The 19188-nt window shown below is 39.3% G+C and overlaps 1 protein-coding gene across 1 annotated transcript; it reads left to right on the top strand.

Moving 5' to 3' along the window:
• Positions 1–6688: 6688 nt before the first annotated feature.
• On the top strand, positions 6689–18009 carry LOC133065256 (olfactory receptor 1G1-like). The gene is made up of 3 exons (XM_061156077.1): positions 6689–6748; positions 8377–9289; positions 17999–18009. The coding sequence occupies exons 1-3, from the start codon at positions 6689–6691 to the stop codon at positions 18007–18009; spliced, it is 984 nt and encodes a 327-aa protein (XP_061012060.1).
• Positions 18010–19188: the final 1179 nt, after the last annotated feature.

The raw sequence follows: 19188 nt of genomic DNA, 5'->3' as shown, positions 1-19188 counted from the left end.
AAAGCCCTGTCCCAGATTAGAAGCTCAGGCTCTGTGATGTGTTTTATTCCTGGAGTCTTCATTTGAAAAAGTTTGACAAATTCAGACTCAAGGCAGGATGGTGCTCAGAATCACAAGCAGGTTTTAAAGATGGAGAATGCCTGACTTGGTAGAACTGGAATACCATCAACTAGCCAAGGACAGAGCTAAAGCCTGCAAGAGGAGTAACCAGCAGTCCCTGCGAGGTGACTTGATTACTGGATATGGGTGAACAAGCAGATTCAAACCACAGAGTGGGAATCATCAGAAGATGACATCAGACAGAATACAGGTTCTTGGAGGAAGCTAACCTGTCCATTCAACTACAAGAAATGTTGACAATATCTGGAAGGGTCAAGTGTCTGAGTTTCAGGGATCATTTCCAAACACACCTTTGGAAACAACTCATAGGGATTCAGCTACACAGGGAGAAAGCTGAATCAAAAGACATACTATTAGCTGGCAATAAGCAAGCAAAGCTAATTCTAGGAGAAGAAACCTGGCACTGGTAGGTGGGGGCTGGTCCAAAATCATACACCTGGGATTAGAACTAGGACTGTGACTATGAATTATTGGAGTAGATTCATGATTTTTTTTACTTTTTAAGCTGTGGCTTAGTTCATTTTTCTATAAAAAACACTCAGAACAAATTTGTAAAACATACAAATAGGAAAAAGAAGAAAAAGAAACACTCACTATTCGTACATTTAAAGACAACCACTGATAATATTTCACATCATTTCCCTCCTGTCTCCTAAAATTGCTTTTTGTTTTTTACTGTGTGGAGAAAGTACTGGACATACAATTATATAGCTTTTTTGCCTAACTTTATAACATAACTTGTCACCACATTAACTCCTCCTGAACATTTGGCTCTCAGATGACAGAAGAAAGGGTAGTATTTCCCCATTGTTGGATGATTAGGAAATTTCTGTGTGTTCACTATTACAAATAACAGTGCAATGAAAGTCTCTGAAAAGAAATGATTCTTATGGTCATAGTCTGTAGTCTTAATATTTTCAAAAGTAGAACATCAAAGCATAACATTTTGGGGGCTCTTTTGTCCATGCTGCCAAAATGTCAAATAAGAATGTTCTTTTGTCTCTGTCCACTCCATATGTTGATGTTCATATTTTCCCCTAAATGTAACAAATATGGTAATGAAATCATATGTTCTTGCCCTGGTTTTAATTTCTTTGTTTATTAATAAGGGAACTATTTTCCAGCATCCATTAACCAATTTTTAAAATTCTCTTATTAATTGTTTATTCATGTCATCTACCTATTACCTTCTGAGATTTTTTTATTGACTTGTATGGGCCTTTTTATATTAAAGATATTACTTCCTTGTCTTCTTCAGCTTGTTCCTAGTTCATTCTTTATCTCTTAACTTTGTGATTATTTTTTCTTTTTTTTTTGGCCATTCTGCATAGCATGTGGGATCTTAGTCTTGTGACTAGGGATAAATCCTGTGCCACCTGCATTGGAAGCACGTAGTCTTAAACACTGGACCACCAGGGAAGTCCCTTAACTTGGTGATTCTTTTAAATGTATGGAAGTTTTTATTTTATTATCAAATCAAGAAATATTCTTTGTAACTCCGTTTACTACAATTAAATTTGAAATCCTACCTTCTGCAGAGTTCATGCAAATATTCAACTTTTTCACTTTCTTGTGTTATTACACAAGAATTTTTTTTAATATTTTTTAATAACCATTTTTTTCATAACCATACATTAGTTTAGGATGAAATCATATTGTTAAAGTAAGAATAACACACAATGAGTTTGAGTTTGAGTAAACTCTGGGAGTTGGTGATGGACAGGGAGTCCTGGAGTGCTGCAGTCCATGGGGTCATAAAGAGTCAGACACAACTGAGTGACTGAACTGAACTGAACACACAATTATACCACTGATATTAAAGAAAAATATCATAAATAAAACTCATCAAAAAAATTTAGGAAGACATATACAACCTCAATAGACCTATAACAATTAAGGAAATTGAATCAGTAGCCAAAAACTTCCTCCAAGAAAATTTCAAGCCCAGGTGGTTGCAATAATTTTATAAACACTGGAAGAATTCTACTTTGCAAAACTCTTTCAGAGAATAAAAATAAAGGAACATTCACCTATTCCCTTTTAGACATTAGCACAACTTTGATACCTAAAGCTAATGAGAATATTGCAAAAAAAAAAAAAGTACATACATTGACATGAATCAGCCATGGAGTTACATGTATTCCCCATCCCGATCCCCCCTCCCACCTCCCTCTCCACCCGATTCCTCTGGATCTTCCCAGTGCACCAGGCCCGAGCACTTGTCTCATGCATCCAGCCTGGGCTGGTGATCTGTTTCACCCTAGATAATATACGTGTTTTGATGCTGTTCTCTCGAAACATCCCACCCTCGCCTTCTCCCACAGAGTCCAAAAGTCTGTTCTGCACATCTGTGTCTCTTTTTCTGTTTTGCATATAGGGTTATCGTTACCATCTTTCTAAAAAGAAAATATGATGTTATTATTACCAAGTTGAGTTTTCCCAGAATGCAAAGTTGGTTTAACATTTAAAAATCAACCAAAGTAAGTCACTATTTTACAAAACAAAGGACAAAAATCATATGATTCAAGAAAGCAATACTTTTGAGATGCAAGAAAAATTTGGATATAATCCAACATATGCTTATTAAAAAGTCAGGTTAGCAATGGACATAGAAGCAAATTTTCTTAATATGAAAAGAGTTCTTTTTTCAAACATATAGCATATTATGTGTCATAATCATACACTAAATCCTTCCTGTCCACATGAGGAACAAGACAAAATACTAACTCTCACTGCAACTGTCCCACATTGTACTTGAAACATCCAGTGCAATGCGATAAGAAAAACAAATAAAAAATATATATTTTCTAATGAAAGAAACAAAATTGAATTTTATTCACACCTGATAGGTTTCATAATATCGAAATTCAAAGGAGTCTAACATTCAAATTATTAATTAGGTGTCTTGAGGCAAAAACAAGTAAAACATAGACACCTTAGTACTCAGTTCACAAAATACACAAAAATCAACTCCAGAGTGACTAAAGCAGTCATTGTTAAAAGCAAAATTCTAAGGATTTTAGAAGAAAATGCTGAAATACACTTTCCTGAACTAAGGAAACAATGGGCAGCATAAACCAGACACTAGCAAAGCATTAAGAAAAAAGGAAAGAACTGATGAATTCAATAAATTAAAATTTAAAATATTAACTTTGCAAACAGACTGTAACAAGAGTGAAAAGACAAACCATAAAGACAGAGAAAATATTTGTAATACATATAATGCACAAAGGAATGGTATCTAGAATATTTAAATGGCTCTATAAATAAATTAGAATTTTAAAAGATAAGAAAAATGAACAAAAATTTAGATAAACAGTTTCAAAATTAAGAAATACAAACACTAATAAGTATTTCAGGTGCCTAATCTCAGTTTTAATTACCAAAATATAAAGTCAAGCCATGCCCCCCAACACACACACACACCAAGTAACTACAGTGAAAAAAACCAACACACCACCAAGTGTTATCAAGAATGAGCTGCCACCACAACCTCACTTATTGCTGATGGAAGTGCAAATTGGTACAATCTATTTGGAAGAGAATTTGATATTGCATAGTAAAATTGAAGATGGAGATATCCTAAAACCATGAAATACAATAATAATTGTATGAAAGAGCAAGGATGGGTATGTACGGGTATGTATGAAAGAGAAGGAAATGCTTGTGTACATGAAGAAACATCTACAGGAATGATGAAAACAGTACTGTTCCAAATAACCAAAAAAACTATTCTTTCAAAAGTAGCTTGCATGACTAATGTATGGTGTCATACAATGTAGCAACTCACAGCAATGGAAGTGAATAAACAATCACCACCTAGAGCTGTCTAGATGATCTCACAAAGAAACAACTGAACAAAAGAGCCAGAAAAGAGAATACATAATGCATGAGGGCATTTATATAAAGTTCAAAAACAGGCAAGACTAAAATCAAGTGTTAGAAAGATAACAGGGATCATTTTACTTCAAGAAGGAGGGAAGAGTGATGATAAACCTAATAACACAAAAAGAATTTCAGACAAGCTGGCAATGTTCTACTTCTGAATCTGGGAAGTGATACATAGGGGATTGGTTCCCAGTAATTTCTTGGGCAGTATGCTAAAAGAATGTCAGACAGAGAAAGACAAAGACTATATGATATCACTTATAAGCAGAATCTTAAAAAGTACAACAGTCTAGTGTATAAAACAAAAACGAAGCAGAATCATAGATGTAGAGAACAAGCTAGTGGTTACCAGTGGAAAGGGGAGAGAGGGGCAATATGGAGGATGGGGAATGAGAGGTACAAACTCTTGGGTGTAAGATAGGCTCAAGGATGATTGGTACAGAACTGAGAATATGGCCAATATTTTGTAGTAACAGTAAATGGAAAGTAACCTTTAAAATTGTATTAAAATTTTTTAATTCAAAATAAACATAAATTTTAAAAAACTATCCCAGAACAATAAATAAATAAAGTGTTGACCTCTATACTATTTAAGCTAAGTGATGGGAGAATAGGCATTAATTTTATTCACATTCTTAACAGAATATACATGTTTTATACATTCTTTTTATGGAAGATACATTAAAATAAAAACAAACATATTCATAAATTAATTTATTTTTAGAAAAAAATTATTAGGCACCATGTGTCCAATAGAGAATCTAAATATTATTCATATCTCTGTTCTCTGAGATCATTAAGTAAGACTGTGTCCTCTCCTACATGACTTCTGAAAGCAAAGCTTATGACCTCTGATCTGTTCTATCTTTATTTTTACTTATTTACTGGGACATACTATATTATATCCACAGGGACAGGGCTCAAATTAGAAAGTAGGGACTCCAGGACTGAGATGGACCAGTTCAGGGTAAAGGCTGGGAGGAGGGATCCACGCTGCACCTCACCCAAGGGAGAGACCAGGGGTGCTGCCCATGGAGCCTGGTCCATCTGAATGGAGTCATCACTGATGCTACAGCGACACAGAAGGCCACCGTCCAGAGGGGAGAGCTGGCAGGTTGGACAGTTGCCCCATCATGTCTCTAACTAGGAGGTCTGGGAACAGATCCCAGGAGACACTGCCTGTGAAAAAGCAGCGGCTCCTCCTGGCTCCAGTGGCTGGGAATCTCTAACGAACTGAGTCTTCAGTCTGTGCTCTTCCTACTCAGAGGGAAGGGCTCTGTGCCTCCAGCCCTTGTGACAACAGAGTAGCGAACCCAACCTCCTCCAAGGAAGCATCACAGATGGAGGCTGGTCAGCACCTCCAGGTGAGAACAGAGGCTTAGGAATGGGGAGGGAATCTGCCTAAGGGCGCGCGCGCGCACACACACACACACACACACACACACACGCTGACACATATACACAAGCAGCCTGGAGAACCTCTTCTTCTTCATTTTGCCACTTTCTTCTACATCCCTATCTGCTAATCATTTTCTGGATCTTTGATGACCATGAGGGGCACCCAGTTCTGGGGTTCATCACATCCCTGAAGGCGTAGGCTGAAGGCACTGTGGAGAACGGATCTCAGGGCACCCTTCCCCCAGCTCCATCAGTGACCAGCTCACAGCACCTGTGCAAGAACAGAGCATCACTGAGCCTTGTCCAGTGGAAGAGCCTGTTCCCAGAGTCACTCTCCACCACCTCACCATGTCAGTACCCATAATTTACTCTCTACGTCCATTTAGTTACCAACCTCGGTCACACCCTTCCTTTTTCACTAAACTTTGTGCTAAATCACTTAGGACAGAATTATTTATTCCTATAATCATATTATAATCAGGGAGCTTGTATGATTAAGTTATTTGACCCAGTTTCTACTTGGTTTCCAGCTGGCAAAACAAAAGTTTTGCCACTGACAGTTTTGAGTAGAGTCGGAGGTGGTGCTGCTGCACTGATATCGGTGACAATGATGATGACTTTTTATACTGACACCTCACAACCTACAAGCCCAAGATGCAGGCAGTGACTGCAATCACAAAAACAACACCCTTTTAACTTTAAGAAAAAGTAGTAATAATAGATCATATTTATTAAGCACTTACATGATGTCATTCTTGATCTAAAACAGTCTGTTTTTTTGTTTGTGCTGTTCTTAGTCACTTGGTCATATCCAGCTCTTTGTGAGCCTATCGACTGTAGCATGCCAGGCTCCTCTGTCCATGGGATTCTCCAGGCAAGAATACTGGAATGGGTTGCCATGCCCTCCTCCAGGGAAGCTTCCTAGCCCAGGGATCAAACCCAGATCTCCCACATTACAGGCAGATTCTTTACTGTCTACCAGGGAAGCCCTGGTGTCTATAATTATTATCAAATTTAACCCTCATAACAACTCTGTATGGGAAACTCTATCATTATTCCATTTAAGCCAATAAAGAAACTGAAGCTGAAAACATTGGCAACTCTCTCAAGATCTCATCAAGAGTGAAGAGTGAAAAAATTCTGTCAGACTCCAGAAGTATATAATGCTTTTATTCATTACCCTAAGCAAATATGACATTGGCCCCTGCTGCCACTAACTGACCTGGCCTTCTTCCTCCAAACCATCATAGCTCCTCCAAATTTCACATCTTGGCAGCATATCATGAATCCTGAAGAAACCACAGCCAATCCCAGCATTTGGCCTCTTCGACAATCCTATCAGGTAGGTTATTATCTGCATCTGATAGAAGAAAAGCAAAGTTCAATGGGAGTAAAAATATCCCAAAGATTAAAGGCACGTGAGGAGCTCAGCAGTAAAGCATGTCCTCCAGCACTTTTTCACCACATCCTGGGCCCCAGGTTCACATTGCATCACCTGCTACTAACAATGACAATAATATCATTGCCCTTAGAAGCAGCCTGCCCACCACATATGTTGTCCCAGTTATAACTTCAATGAGTCTATGAAGTAGTTGCACATAGTACAAAGCAGGACACAGAGATTCAGTGGACAGTAATTAATCAAAGGCAGATTGAGCATAAGGAACAGAGAAAAAATTCCTATCCCATGTCCAGATTCCAAAGCTGAGATGATGAAACATAAGATATTGATGGGCAGGTTGATGATGAGAATGAAAATAATGTGCCCTTAATGAGAAGGTGCTTTTCAGTTCACAGGGTTCTCATAGCCACACTAATGCATGGAAATGGTTCAATGCAGAGGGCCAGAACACTCCCATCAGAGATCCCTAAGTCTCAGTGGGCTCCTCTCTGAAGTAACTAATCCTCCTTCCATCTTCCTCAACATGCGCTCAACACTCACACACTTACACACAGAGCTCCTTGTTTTTCCCCCTAAATCCTAGTATATGCATGACCCCAAAAGGAGCTCCACAGTAAGACAGTGAAATTTAAATGGTTGTTCTAAATTAGGAGTTTGGAATTAACATGTACATACTACTGTATATACCTGGAGGAGGGCATGGCAACCCACTCCAGTAACCTTGCCTGGAGAATCCCCATGGACAGAGGACTCTGGGCTATAGTCCATGGGGTCACAAAGAGTTGGACACAACTGAGCAACTAAGCGCATGCACACACACACACTACTGCATATAAAATAAATAACCAATGATGACCTACTGTATAGCACAGGGAGCACTGCTCAATGTTATGTGGCAGCCTGGATTGTTGGGGAGTTTGGTGGATAATGGATACAGGTATATATATATATATGGCTGAGTCCCTTTGCTGTCCACCTGAAACTATCACAACACTCTTAATTGGCTATACTCCAATATAAAAAAGAAAGTTTAAAAAAACAAGGACCTACTAGCACAGAAAACTCCACTCAATATTATATAATCAACTATATGGGAAAAGAATCTGAAAAAGAATGGATATATATATATACATATATATATGCATAACTCAATCACTTTGCTGTATAGCTGAAACTAGCACAACAATGTGAATCAGCTGTACTTCAATATAAAATAAAACTTAAATCACAAACAAAAATGATTGTTCTATCATTTTTTAAAAAGGAAATTAAATTTGAAGAGATTTTTCCAACTGAATTCCAGTTCAGTCTCATTCAGATCACCTATGTGGAAAGCATGCCACATTACAGGATTCTAGAACCCAATCTACATCTCTACCCTGATGCTGTCTCATCAGCGTTCACAGTCCTATTTGTACATATTTGCAAACCAGCATTTACACCCACTAATGGAACTCAGTGACCTCTTCAAGGAATAGAGAAAAACAAACCAAAGTCCATGGACTCTGTAACACTGAGAGCCTATCTTTATTTAAATAAGATCTGCTCTCATTTCTCTGCTTTGGAAGGAAATTAGAAACCGAACCAGCATCTCTGACTTCCTGCTCCTCGGCTTCTCTCAGCATCCAGAGCAGCAGCCTCTCCTGTTCGGGCTCTTCCTGGCCGTGTACCTGGTCACCATGCTGGGGAACCTGCTCATCATCTTGGCCATCAGCTCTGATCCCCATCTCCACACCCCCATGTACTTCTTCCTGGCCAACCTGTCCTTCACCGACACCTGCTTCTCCTGCACCATCATCCCCAAGGTGCTGCTCAACATCCTCACCCAGCACTACACCATCTCCCACACTGGTTGTCTTGTGCAAATGTTCTTCTTCATGGAACTGGCCCTGCTGGATGACTTCCTGCTGGCTGTGATGGCCTATGACCGCTATGTGGCCATCTGCCTTCCCCTCCACTACACCACCATCATGGGGCCCCAGCGCTGCCTGCTGCTGGTCGCTGCATCCTGGCTCAGCTCCCACCTCCTGGCCTTCTCTCTCTGTCTCCTCATGTCTCAGTTCTCCTTCTGTGCCTCCCATTCCATACCACACTTCTTCTGCGACCTTCTCCCTCTCCTCAAACTTGCCTGCTCAGACACTCGCATCTTTCAGCTCATGATGTTTGCAGAAGCAGCCCTCTCAGGAGTGGTCCCTCTCACCTGTGTCCTGGTCTCTTATGCCCACATCATCCACACCATCCTCAGGATCCCCTCTGCTGGGGGGAAGCACAAAGTCTTCTCTACCTGCGGCTCTCACCTGACAGTGGTCACTCTCTTCTATGGAACTGTCTTTCTGGTGTATTTCCAGCCCTCATCCTCCTACTCAGCAGACACTGGGATGGCAGCATCTGTGGTGTACACGATGGTCACCCCCATGCTGAACCCTTTTATCTACAGCCTGAGGAACAGACACATGAAGGGAGCTTTGTGGAGACTCCTTGGCTGGGGAAGATGTAGTAGTGTAGTGTTAGTCATGTCAGTCATGTCCGACTCTTTGCGATCCCACAGACTGTAGCCTGCCAGGCTCCTCTGTCCATGGGATTCTCCAGGCAAGAATACTGGAGTGGATTGCCATTCCCTTCTCCAGAGGATCTTTCCAACCCAGGGATGGAACCCGGGTCTCCTGCATTGCAGGAAGTTTCTTTACCGTTTGAGCTACAGGGAAGATGTTCCACCCCATAAAAAGTCCTTCCCCAGAGTAGAGCTCCAGGCTTTTCAATGTGCCTCCTTCTCTAGATTTGTCCGTTATAAATTTTTTTTTTTTATTAGTTGGAGGCTAATTACTTCACAACATTTCAGTGGGTTTTGTCATACATTGATATGAATCAGCCATAGAGTTACACGTATTCCCCATCCCGATCCCCCCTCCCACCTCCCTCTCCACCCGATTCCTCTGGGTCTTCCCAGTGCACCAGGCCCGAGCACTTGTCTTGAAAGACTCACATTCAAAACATAATGGATGCTTAGTTTTCAGAGCAGATGCATGAAAATAAAGACTCAGATTTGCAGAACAGGAATAGGGGCATTTGGGGAGGGTGGGGGAACCAGCAGTCCCCACAGGGTGACGATGTGTGGATATATGTATCCAGGCAGAGTCAATCCAGAGTTGGGAACATCAAAAATACCAGAAAACACTTCACTTCTAAGAGAAAGGCCAATAGGAGCAGTGTAGGTTACAAATTCTTCCCCAGTAACAAAAAATTCTGGCAAGCCTAGACAGGTCAGGACGTCAGTCAAGTCACTGGGCTGCAGGGACCAATTCTGACCCTACCTTGGAAGAAACTCATTCATGGGGACTGGACTCGATGTGGAGAATGTCATATCAAGTAGGAAAAATCTGTATGTGGCCTGAGTGTGTGTGTTTATGTTCAGTTGTTCAATCATGTCCAACTCTTTGGGACCTTTTGGACTGTAGCCTACCAGGATCCTATGTCCATGGAATTAACCCAGCAAGAATACGGGAGTGGATAGGCGTTTGCGATCAAACCCATGTCTTCTGCATTGCAAGTGGATTGTTTTACTGCAAGCCACCAAGGAACTCTATGTAGATTGCAAGGGCAAGAATATTTTAGAAAAGGGAGCTAGGCACAAAAAAAGAAAGAATTTGTCCAGTTTCATACTTCTGGACTTAGATCTCTGTCTCTGGTAGGTTATTTGGTTTTTTGTTGTTGTTCAATTCAGTTCAGTTCAGTCACTCAGTCGTGTCTGACTCTTTGTGACCCCATTGATTTGCAGCATGCCAGGTCTCGCTGTCCATCACTAACTCCCGGAGTTTACTCAAACTCATGTCCATTGAGTCGATGATGCCATCCAACCATCTCATCCTCTGTCATCCCCTTCTCCTGCCATCTTCAATCTTTCCCAGCATCAGGGTCTTTTCAAATGAGTCAGCTCTTCACATCAGGTGGCCAAAATATTGGAGTTTCAGCTTCAGCATCAGTCCTTCCAATGAACATTCAGGACTGATTTCCTTTAGGATGGACTGGTTGGATCTCCTTTCAGCCCAAGGGACTCTCAAGAGTCTTCTCCAACACCACAGTTCAAAAGCATCAATTCTTTAGCACTCACCTTTTTTTTATGGTTCAACTCTCACATCCATACATGACTACTGGAAAAACCATAGCTTTGACTAGATGGACCTTTGCTGGCAAAGTAATGTCTCTGCTTTTTAAAAAGCTGCCTATGTTTCTCATAACTTGTCTTCCAAGAAGCAAGCGTCTTTTAATTTCATGGCTGCAGTCATCATCTGCAGTTATTTTGGAGCCCAGAAATAGTCTCTCACTGTTTCCACTGTTTCCCCATCTATTTCCCATGAAGTGATGGGACCAGATGCCATGATCTTAGTTTTCTGAATGTTGAGCTTTAACCCAACTTTTTCACTCTCCTCTTTCACTTTCATCAAGAGGCTCTTTAGTTCTTCTTCACTTCACCACCGCCATAAGGGTGGTGTCATCTGCATATCTGAGAGGTTACTGATATTTCTCCCAGCAATCTTGATGCAAGCTTGTGCTTCATCCAGTCCAGCATTTCTCATGATGTACTCTGCATATAAGTTAAATAAGCAGGGTGACAATATACAGCATTGACATACTCCTTTCCCAATTTGGAACCAGTCTGTTGTTCCATGTCCAGTTCTAACTGTTGCTTCTTGACCTGCATACAGATCTCTCAGGAGGCAGGTCAGGTGGTCTGGTATTTCCATCTCTTTCAGAATTTTCCCAGTTTGTTGTGATCCACACAGTCAAAGGCTTTGGCATAGTCAATAAAGCAGCAATACATGTTTTCTGGAACTCTCTTGCTTTTTCAATGATCCAGCAGATATTGGCAATTTGATCTCTGGTTCCTCTGCCTTTTCTAAAACCAGCTTGAGCATCTGGAAGTTCACGGTTCACGCATTGCTGAAGCCTGGCTTGGAGAATTTCGAGCATTACTTTGCTAGCATGTGAGATGAGTGCAATTGTGTGGTAGGTTTGAGCATTCTTTGGCATTGCCTTTCTTTGGGATTGGAATGAAGACTGAGCTTTTCTAGTCCTGTGGCCACTGCTGAGTTTTCCAAATCCACTGGCATATTGAGTGCAGCACTTTCACAGCATCATCCTTTAGGTTATGAAAGAGCTCAAATGGAATTCCATTACCTTCAGTAGCTTTGTTCGTAGTGATGCTTCCCAAGGCCCACTTGACTTCGCATTCCAGGATGTCTGGCTCTAGGTGAGTGAGCATACCATTGTGATTATCTGGGCTGTGAAGATCTTTTTTATATAATTCTTCTGTGTATTCTTGCCATCTCTTCTTAATATCATCTGCTTCTGTTAGGTCCATACCATTTCTGTCCTTTATCGAACCCATCTTTGCATAAAATGTTCCCTTGGTATCTCTAATTTTCTTGAAGAGATCTCTAGTCTTTCCCATTCTGTTGTTTTCCTCTATTTCTTTGCAATGATCGCTGAGGAAGGCTTTCTTAACTCTCCTTGCTATTCTTTGGAACTCTGCTTTCAAATGGGTATATCTTTCCTTTTCTCCTTTGCCTTTCACTTCTCTTTTTTTCATAGCTGTTTGTAGGGCCTCCTCAGACAGCCATTTTGCCTTTTTGCGTTTCTTTTCTTGGGGTCGTCTTGATCCCTGTCTCCTGTACAATGTCACAAACCTCCAACCATAGTTCTTCAGGCACTCTATCAGATCTAATTCCTTGAATCTATTTGTCACTTCCCCTGTATAGTCATAAAGGATTTGATTTAGGTCATACCTGAATGGTCTAGTGGTTTTCCCTACTTTCTTCAATTTTAGTCTGAATTTGGCAATAAGGAGTTCATGATCTGAGCCACAATCAGCTCCCAATCTTGTTTTTGCTGACTGTATAGAGCTTCTCCATCTTCAGCTGCAAGGAAAATAATCAATCTGATTTTTGTGTTGACCATCTGGGGATGTCTATGTGTAGAGTCTTCTCTTGTGTTTTTGGAAGAGAGTGTTTGCTATGACCAGTGCGTTCTCTTGGCAAAACTCTATTAGCCTTTTCCCTGCTTCATTCTGTTCTCCAAGGCCAAATTGGCCTGTTACTCCGGGTATTTCTTGACTTCCTACTTTTGCATTTCAGTCCCCTATAATGAAAAGAACATCTTTTTTAGATGTTAGTTCTAGAGGGTATTGTAGGTCTTCATAGAACCATTCAACTTCAGCTTCTTCAGCATTATGGGTCAGGGCATGGACTTGGATTACTGTGATATTGAATGGTTTACCTTGGAAATGAACAGAGATCATTCTGTCGTTTTTGAGATTGCATCCAAGCACTACATTTCTGACTCTTTGTTGACTATGATGGCTACTCCATTTCTTCTAAGGGATTCTTGCCCACAGTAGTAGATACAATGGTCATCTTTGTTAAATTGTTGTTGTTAGCTGTGAGCTATTTTCATTTTTTAAACTGTTGTCTATTTTTTCTTCAATTGAAAAATTATTTATGTCATTATAGTAAATGTCTAAAATATAAGGAAAATTTTTCAAATGCCTTCCTGAAAGAATATGTTATGCAAATTCTTATGATCCTTTTCTCTATACATTTATTCTACATTGTTAAGATGATGATTTTTCATGTAATTTTAAAACATGAATGTTTCCACACTATTGTTAAATTTTTATAAGCATTCTCATAATTAATATTATAGCAGAAGCCCCTGCTATGTTGTTGTTCTGTTGCTCAGTCATGTCTGACTCTTTGTGACCCCATGGACTGCAGCACACCAGGCCTCCCTGTCCCTCACCAACTCCCGAAGTTTGCCCAAGTTCATAATCATTGTATTGGTGGTGCCAGCCAGCCATCTCATCCTCTGATGCCCTCTCCTCCTTCTGCCCTCAATCTTTCCCAGCATCAGGGACTTTTCCAACGAGCCAGCTGTTCACATCAGGTGACCAAAATACTGGAGCTTCAGCTTCAGCATCAGTCCTTCCAATGAGTATTCAGGGCCGATTTCCCTTAAGATTGATTTGTTTCATCTCCTTGCAGTCCAAGGGACTCTCAGGGTCTTCTCCAGCATCACAGTCGGAAGGCATAAATTCTTTGGCGCTCTGCCTTCATTACCGTCCAGCTCTTACAAACTGTACGTGACCACTAGGAAGACCATAGCCTTGACTGGCAGAGTAATGTCTCTGATTTTCAATACACTGTCTATAATCTTCCATTTGGGGGTAACTAGTTCTGTTAATTATTTTTAACTTTATAAATAATAATGCAATGAAGATCAGTGTGAATAAACCCTATATGTATAGATTTTCCCATGCCCTTCCAATAAATTTTAAGAAGTGGAATTGCTGTGTGAAAATTTTTTCAGGCTCATGAAATATGTTGCAAAAATAGTTTACAAGGACTTCCCTGGAGATCCAGTGGTTAAGTCTCCATGTTTCCACTGCAGGGCTCATGGGCTAGATTCCTGCTCAGGGAACTAAGATCCCACATGCCACATGGCATGGCCAAATAAACAGATGTATTTTTTAATGAAGAAACTATCTATAAAAATAATAAAAATACATCTGTGTCTTTTTCTGTTTTGCATATAGGGTTATCGTTACCATCTTTCTAAATTCCATATATATAAGTGTTAGTATACTATATTGGTCTTTATCTTTCTGGCTTACTTCACTCTGTATATTATCTAGGGTGAAACAGATCATCAGCCCAGGTTGGATGCATGAGACAAGTGCTCGGGCCTGGTGCACTGGGAAGACCCAGAGGGATTGGGTGGAGAGGGAGGTGGGAGGGGGGATCGGGATGGGGAACACATGTAAATCCATGGCTGATTCATGTCAATGTATGGCAAAAACCACTACAATATTGTAAAGTAATTAGCCTCCAACTAATAAAAATAAATGGAAAAAATAATAATAATAAAAAGTTACAAAACTGTTAATAATTTACATCCCAACTGACGGTTCCATGAAAATGTTCCTTTCTCTGCATTCTTTGTGTTCTGATTTTTTACTCAATTGTCACAAATATAATGAGTGAAAAATAGTACTTCTTTTCTTTGAATGTTTTGGATTACTGATTGTTTACTTAAATCCATGAATGCATTTTATTTATTTTTCTGTCAATTATTTCTTCGTGTCATCTGACTATTTTAAAGACTTGCATAAGTCTTTTTTATATTAAATATTTAAACTTTACACTTTACTACTCATATTGCAGCCTTTTCCCAATCACCATTTCATCCTTAGGTTTTCTTTTGGATTCTTAGACATAAATAAGTTTTCAATTTACTTACATGAAACTAATAAAAATAATCCTCCTTGTGACTCTTTTTTTTTTTTTGACACTTGGTAACAATATTTTTAATATCATTTTATCTACACAGTACTTTACTGTTTAACAGAATACTGAAAATATAGTCCAACATCCCAGTTTTAAGTGCAATAATCAGAACCACCACTGTATTTAGGAAGTGAGAGTGAAAGTGAAAAGTCACTCAGTCGTGTCTGACTCTTTGCGACCCCATGGACTGTAGCCCACCAGGCTCCTCCATCCATGGAATTTTCTAGGCAAGAGTACTGGAGTGGGTTGCCATTTCCTTCTCCACTCCTTGTGACTCTTCAGCCTGTATTATCATTGGAAAATCCTTCCCTATGCAGTTCATGTGAATAATAAATTGCTTTTTATATTTCAGTATGATACTATTTTTAATAACAGTCTTATTGAGATATAATTCATATACTATAAAATTCCTTTTTGTAGTTTGTAATTTAGTGGCTTTTAGTAGGCAGTGTGGGTTTTTTTTAGTGAAACAGTATATGATTTTAGAATGATACTAAATGTTGAAGTGGCTCTCTCCCTCACATCTCTCACTCTCTGCAAGAGTTTCCTCTCCATTTTCTGTCCCATAATTATTAAAAACAAGATGCTGACTATGTCTGAGCCCTCACTCACTCATATATATCATACACATTTCCCCTCAGGGCCTTTCTCTCTAGCATTATTTTCCCCTCTGTGGCTTCTTCCTTTACTCCAGGCCCACACAGGGTAAGTTTCATGTCATGTGCAAAAAGTAGTTTCTCACACTAGCCCACTTTAATCACCTGGATATGATCTGTTTTTCTTGTGAGCATCATTATCCATTTATCTAATCTTCCTATTTCTGCCCTAAAGATGGCCATTCTTCCCATTTCCATTCAGGATTGTACTAGAGGTTCCAGTCAGCACAATTAAGTAAGAAAAAGAACTAGAAGGCAATTGGACTGTAAAGAGGGCTTCCCTGGTGGCTCAGTGGTAAAGAATCTACTTGCCAATGCAAGAGATACAAGTTGGATCCCTGGGTCAGGAAGGCATGGCAATCCACTCCAGTATTCTTGCAAATCCCATGGGCAGAGAAGCCAAGCAGGTTATAGTCCAAGGAGTCACAAAAGAGTTGGACACAACTTAGTGACTAAAACAACAACAGCAGCAGATTGTAAAGAAGTAAAACTATTTCTACTTGCAAATGACAGATGCTATAGACTTTTGAACTCCTAAAACATCAACCAAAAAAACTATTAAAACTAACAAACAATTTGAATTCAATGCAATCTCTATCAAAATCCGGATAGGGTGCAGTCCATGGGGTCACAAAGAGTCAGACATGACAGAGCAACTGAACAACACCTTTTTTGCAGATAATGACAACCTGATCCAAAAGCTCACATAGAAATGCAAGGGAACCAGAATAATCAATACATTCTTTAAAAAGAAGAGCAATGTCAAAAGACTCATACTTCATGATTCCAACTTACTAACAAAGCTTCAGTAATTAAGGCAATGCTGCATTTCATAGGAAAAGATGTTCAACATCGCTAATCATCAGGGAAGCAAATCAAAACAACAATGAGATACCACCTCTCACTTGTCAGAATGGCTATTATCAAAAAGAACACAGATAACAAATGTTGGCTAGGATGTGGAGGAAAAGCAACCCTTCTACACCATTGGTGGGAATATAAATTGGTACAGCCACTATAGAGAATAGCGTGAAGGTTTCTCAAAAAAAGAAAAATAGAACTACCATGTGATCCAACAATTCTACTCCTGGGTATAAAACACTAATTCAAAACGATCCATGTACCTCAGTACTCATAGCAACATTATTTACAATTGCCAACATATGGAGGTGACCTCAGTGTCTGTCAACAGATTAATGGATAAAAAAGATGTGGTATACACATACAATGGAATATTATTCAGTTATTTTTAAAAATGAAATTTTGCCATTTGCAGCAACATGGATGGACATTGAAGGCATTATGCTAAGTGAAATGTCAGACAAAGAAAGACAAATATCATATCATATCACTTGGCTATGGAATCTAAAAAATACAAGAAACTATTAAGTATAAAAAATGCAGACTCAGATATAGAAAACCAACTAATAGTTTTCAGTGGGAGAAGAAAGTGTAGGGAATCAAGAGGTACACGCTGTTAGGTACAAAATAAGCTACAAGGATATGTTGTACAACACAAGGAATATAATCAATATTTTATAATAACTATAAATGAAGTAAAACCTTTAAAAATTGTGAATCACTATATTGTACATCTGTAACATAATATCATATAGCAACTATACTGTTTGTCCTTTAATGGACTGGAACCTGGTGGTCCGGAGTCAACGATGAGAGAGTGAAAGAAGGAAAGAGGCTAATATTCCCTGGGTTATGCAGCCGGCTTCCGCGCTCCAGGGAATCATCAAAAATAAAGAGAGATAGAGAGAGAGAAAGAGAGAAAGAAAGACACGGGGACCAAAGCTCTGATGGAGCAAAGGTGTTTTAATCAACATGGTGTGGGCATATATACTGTCTTACAAGGTAGTTATTCTCAGCAAAAATAAAGATTAAAATTCCAGACTTATAAAACACAAGGCAATCCCTATTAAAGAGAGAAGAGGGTACTTACCACCATAATGAGAAACTAACAAAGGAAATGCCTGGATTCCTCAGCCCGGGGAAAGGAGTGCCTCTCCTCTTAATTCCTGAATATTCAGAATTTAATAAGGGCCAGAGGTTTCCTGAAAGATCCAAAACAGCACACAGGAAGCCTCCTGTTAAATGCTTCCTGACACTATACTTCAATTTTTAAAAGTACAATGCCATACAGCATAAGGCCAGACATATAAAGATCAAAGGAATACAACTGAGAGTCCACAAATAAACCTTCACATTTATGGGCAATTTATTATTAATAAAGCTGCAATTCAGGACAATTCAGTGGGGAAAAAACATTGTTTTCAACAAGCAGTGCTGGGTCAACTAGACAACCAAATGCAAAAGAATTAACCTGAACCTTTACTTCACATATATATAAAAATTAACTCAAAGTCAAAGCTAAAACTACAAAATGTTTAGAAGACAGTGTGAGAATGAATCTTTGTGATCTTAGTCAATGGTTTCTTAGGTATGACACCAAAAGCATAAGCAGTAATATAAAAAAGGGGATAAATGGGACTTCATCAAAATCACCAAGTTTTGCACTTCAAAAGATACCATCAGGAGAGTGAATAGACAACCCACTGAAAGGTAGAGCATCTATACAAATCACATATCTGATAAGATATTTGTATAAGAATATATAAAGAACTCTTATACCTCAACAATAAGACTTATAACCCAATTTTTAAATGCACAAAGGATTTAACTAAATGCTTCCCCAAAGAAAAAGATACAAACAACCAATTAGTACATGAAAGCTCTTTAGCATCATTAATCATCAGAGAAGTGCAAATCAAAAACACACTGAGGGACTTCCCTAGTGGTCCAGTGGTTAAGACCCTTCACACCCACCATATGCAGGGGCCCCAGGTTCAATCCCTCATGCCACATGCCACAACTAAGACCTGGCTCAGCCAAATTAAATACACACACACACAATGAGATACCACTTCACCTCCACTAGAATGGTTTAAAAAATGGACAATATCAAAATGTTGCCAAGGCATGAGAGAAGGGTGAACCCTTCTACATTGGTGAAAATGAAAGTGAAAGTTGCTCAGTCATGTCCGACTCTTTGTGACTGTAGCCTGCAAGTCTCCTCTGTCCATGGAATTCTCTAAGCAAGAATACTGGAGTGAGTAGCCATTCCCTTTTCCAGGGGATCTTCCCCACCCAGGGATCAAACTCAGGTCTCCTGCATTTAATGAGATTTTAAAATAACATAGGCACTTTGGAAAACATCAGCAGTTTCTCAAAAACTTAAACATAGTGTTTCCATATGATTCAACAATTCCATTCCTCAGCATATAACTAAGAAAACGTATCTTCAGACAAAAGCCTGTACATGAATGTTCATAATAGCATTATTCATAATAACGAAAGAATAGAAACAATCCCCAAA

This window comes from Dama dama, chromosome 11 (assembly GCF_033118175.1).
Source record: "Dama dama isolate Ldn47 chromosome 11, ASM3311817v1, whole genome shotgun sequence".
Classification (NCBI taxonomy): domain Eukaryota; kingdom Metazoa; phylum Chordata; class Mammalia; order Artiodactyla; family Cervidae; genus Dama; species Dama dama.
This window is presented reverse-complemented; position numbering and strand designations above follow the sequence as displayed.

What these genes read in the sequence shown, in the direction of transcription:
- LOC133065256 (XM_061156077.1), top strand. Translation starts at nt 6,689, where the DNA reads ATGAATCCTGAAGAAACCACAGCCAATCCCAGCATTTGGCCTCTTCGA. An exon ending in CTCTTCGACAATCCTATCAG is followed by an intron (nt 6,749 to 8,376) that starts GTAGGTTATTAT and finishes CTGCTTTGGAAG; the next exon opens with GAAATTAGAAACCGAACCAG.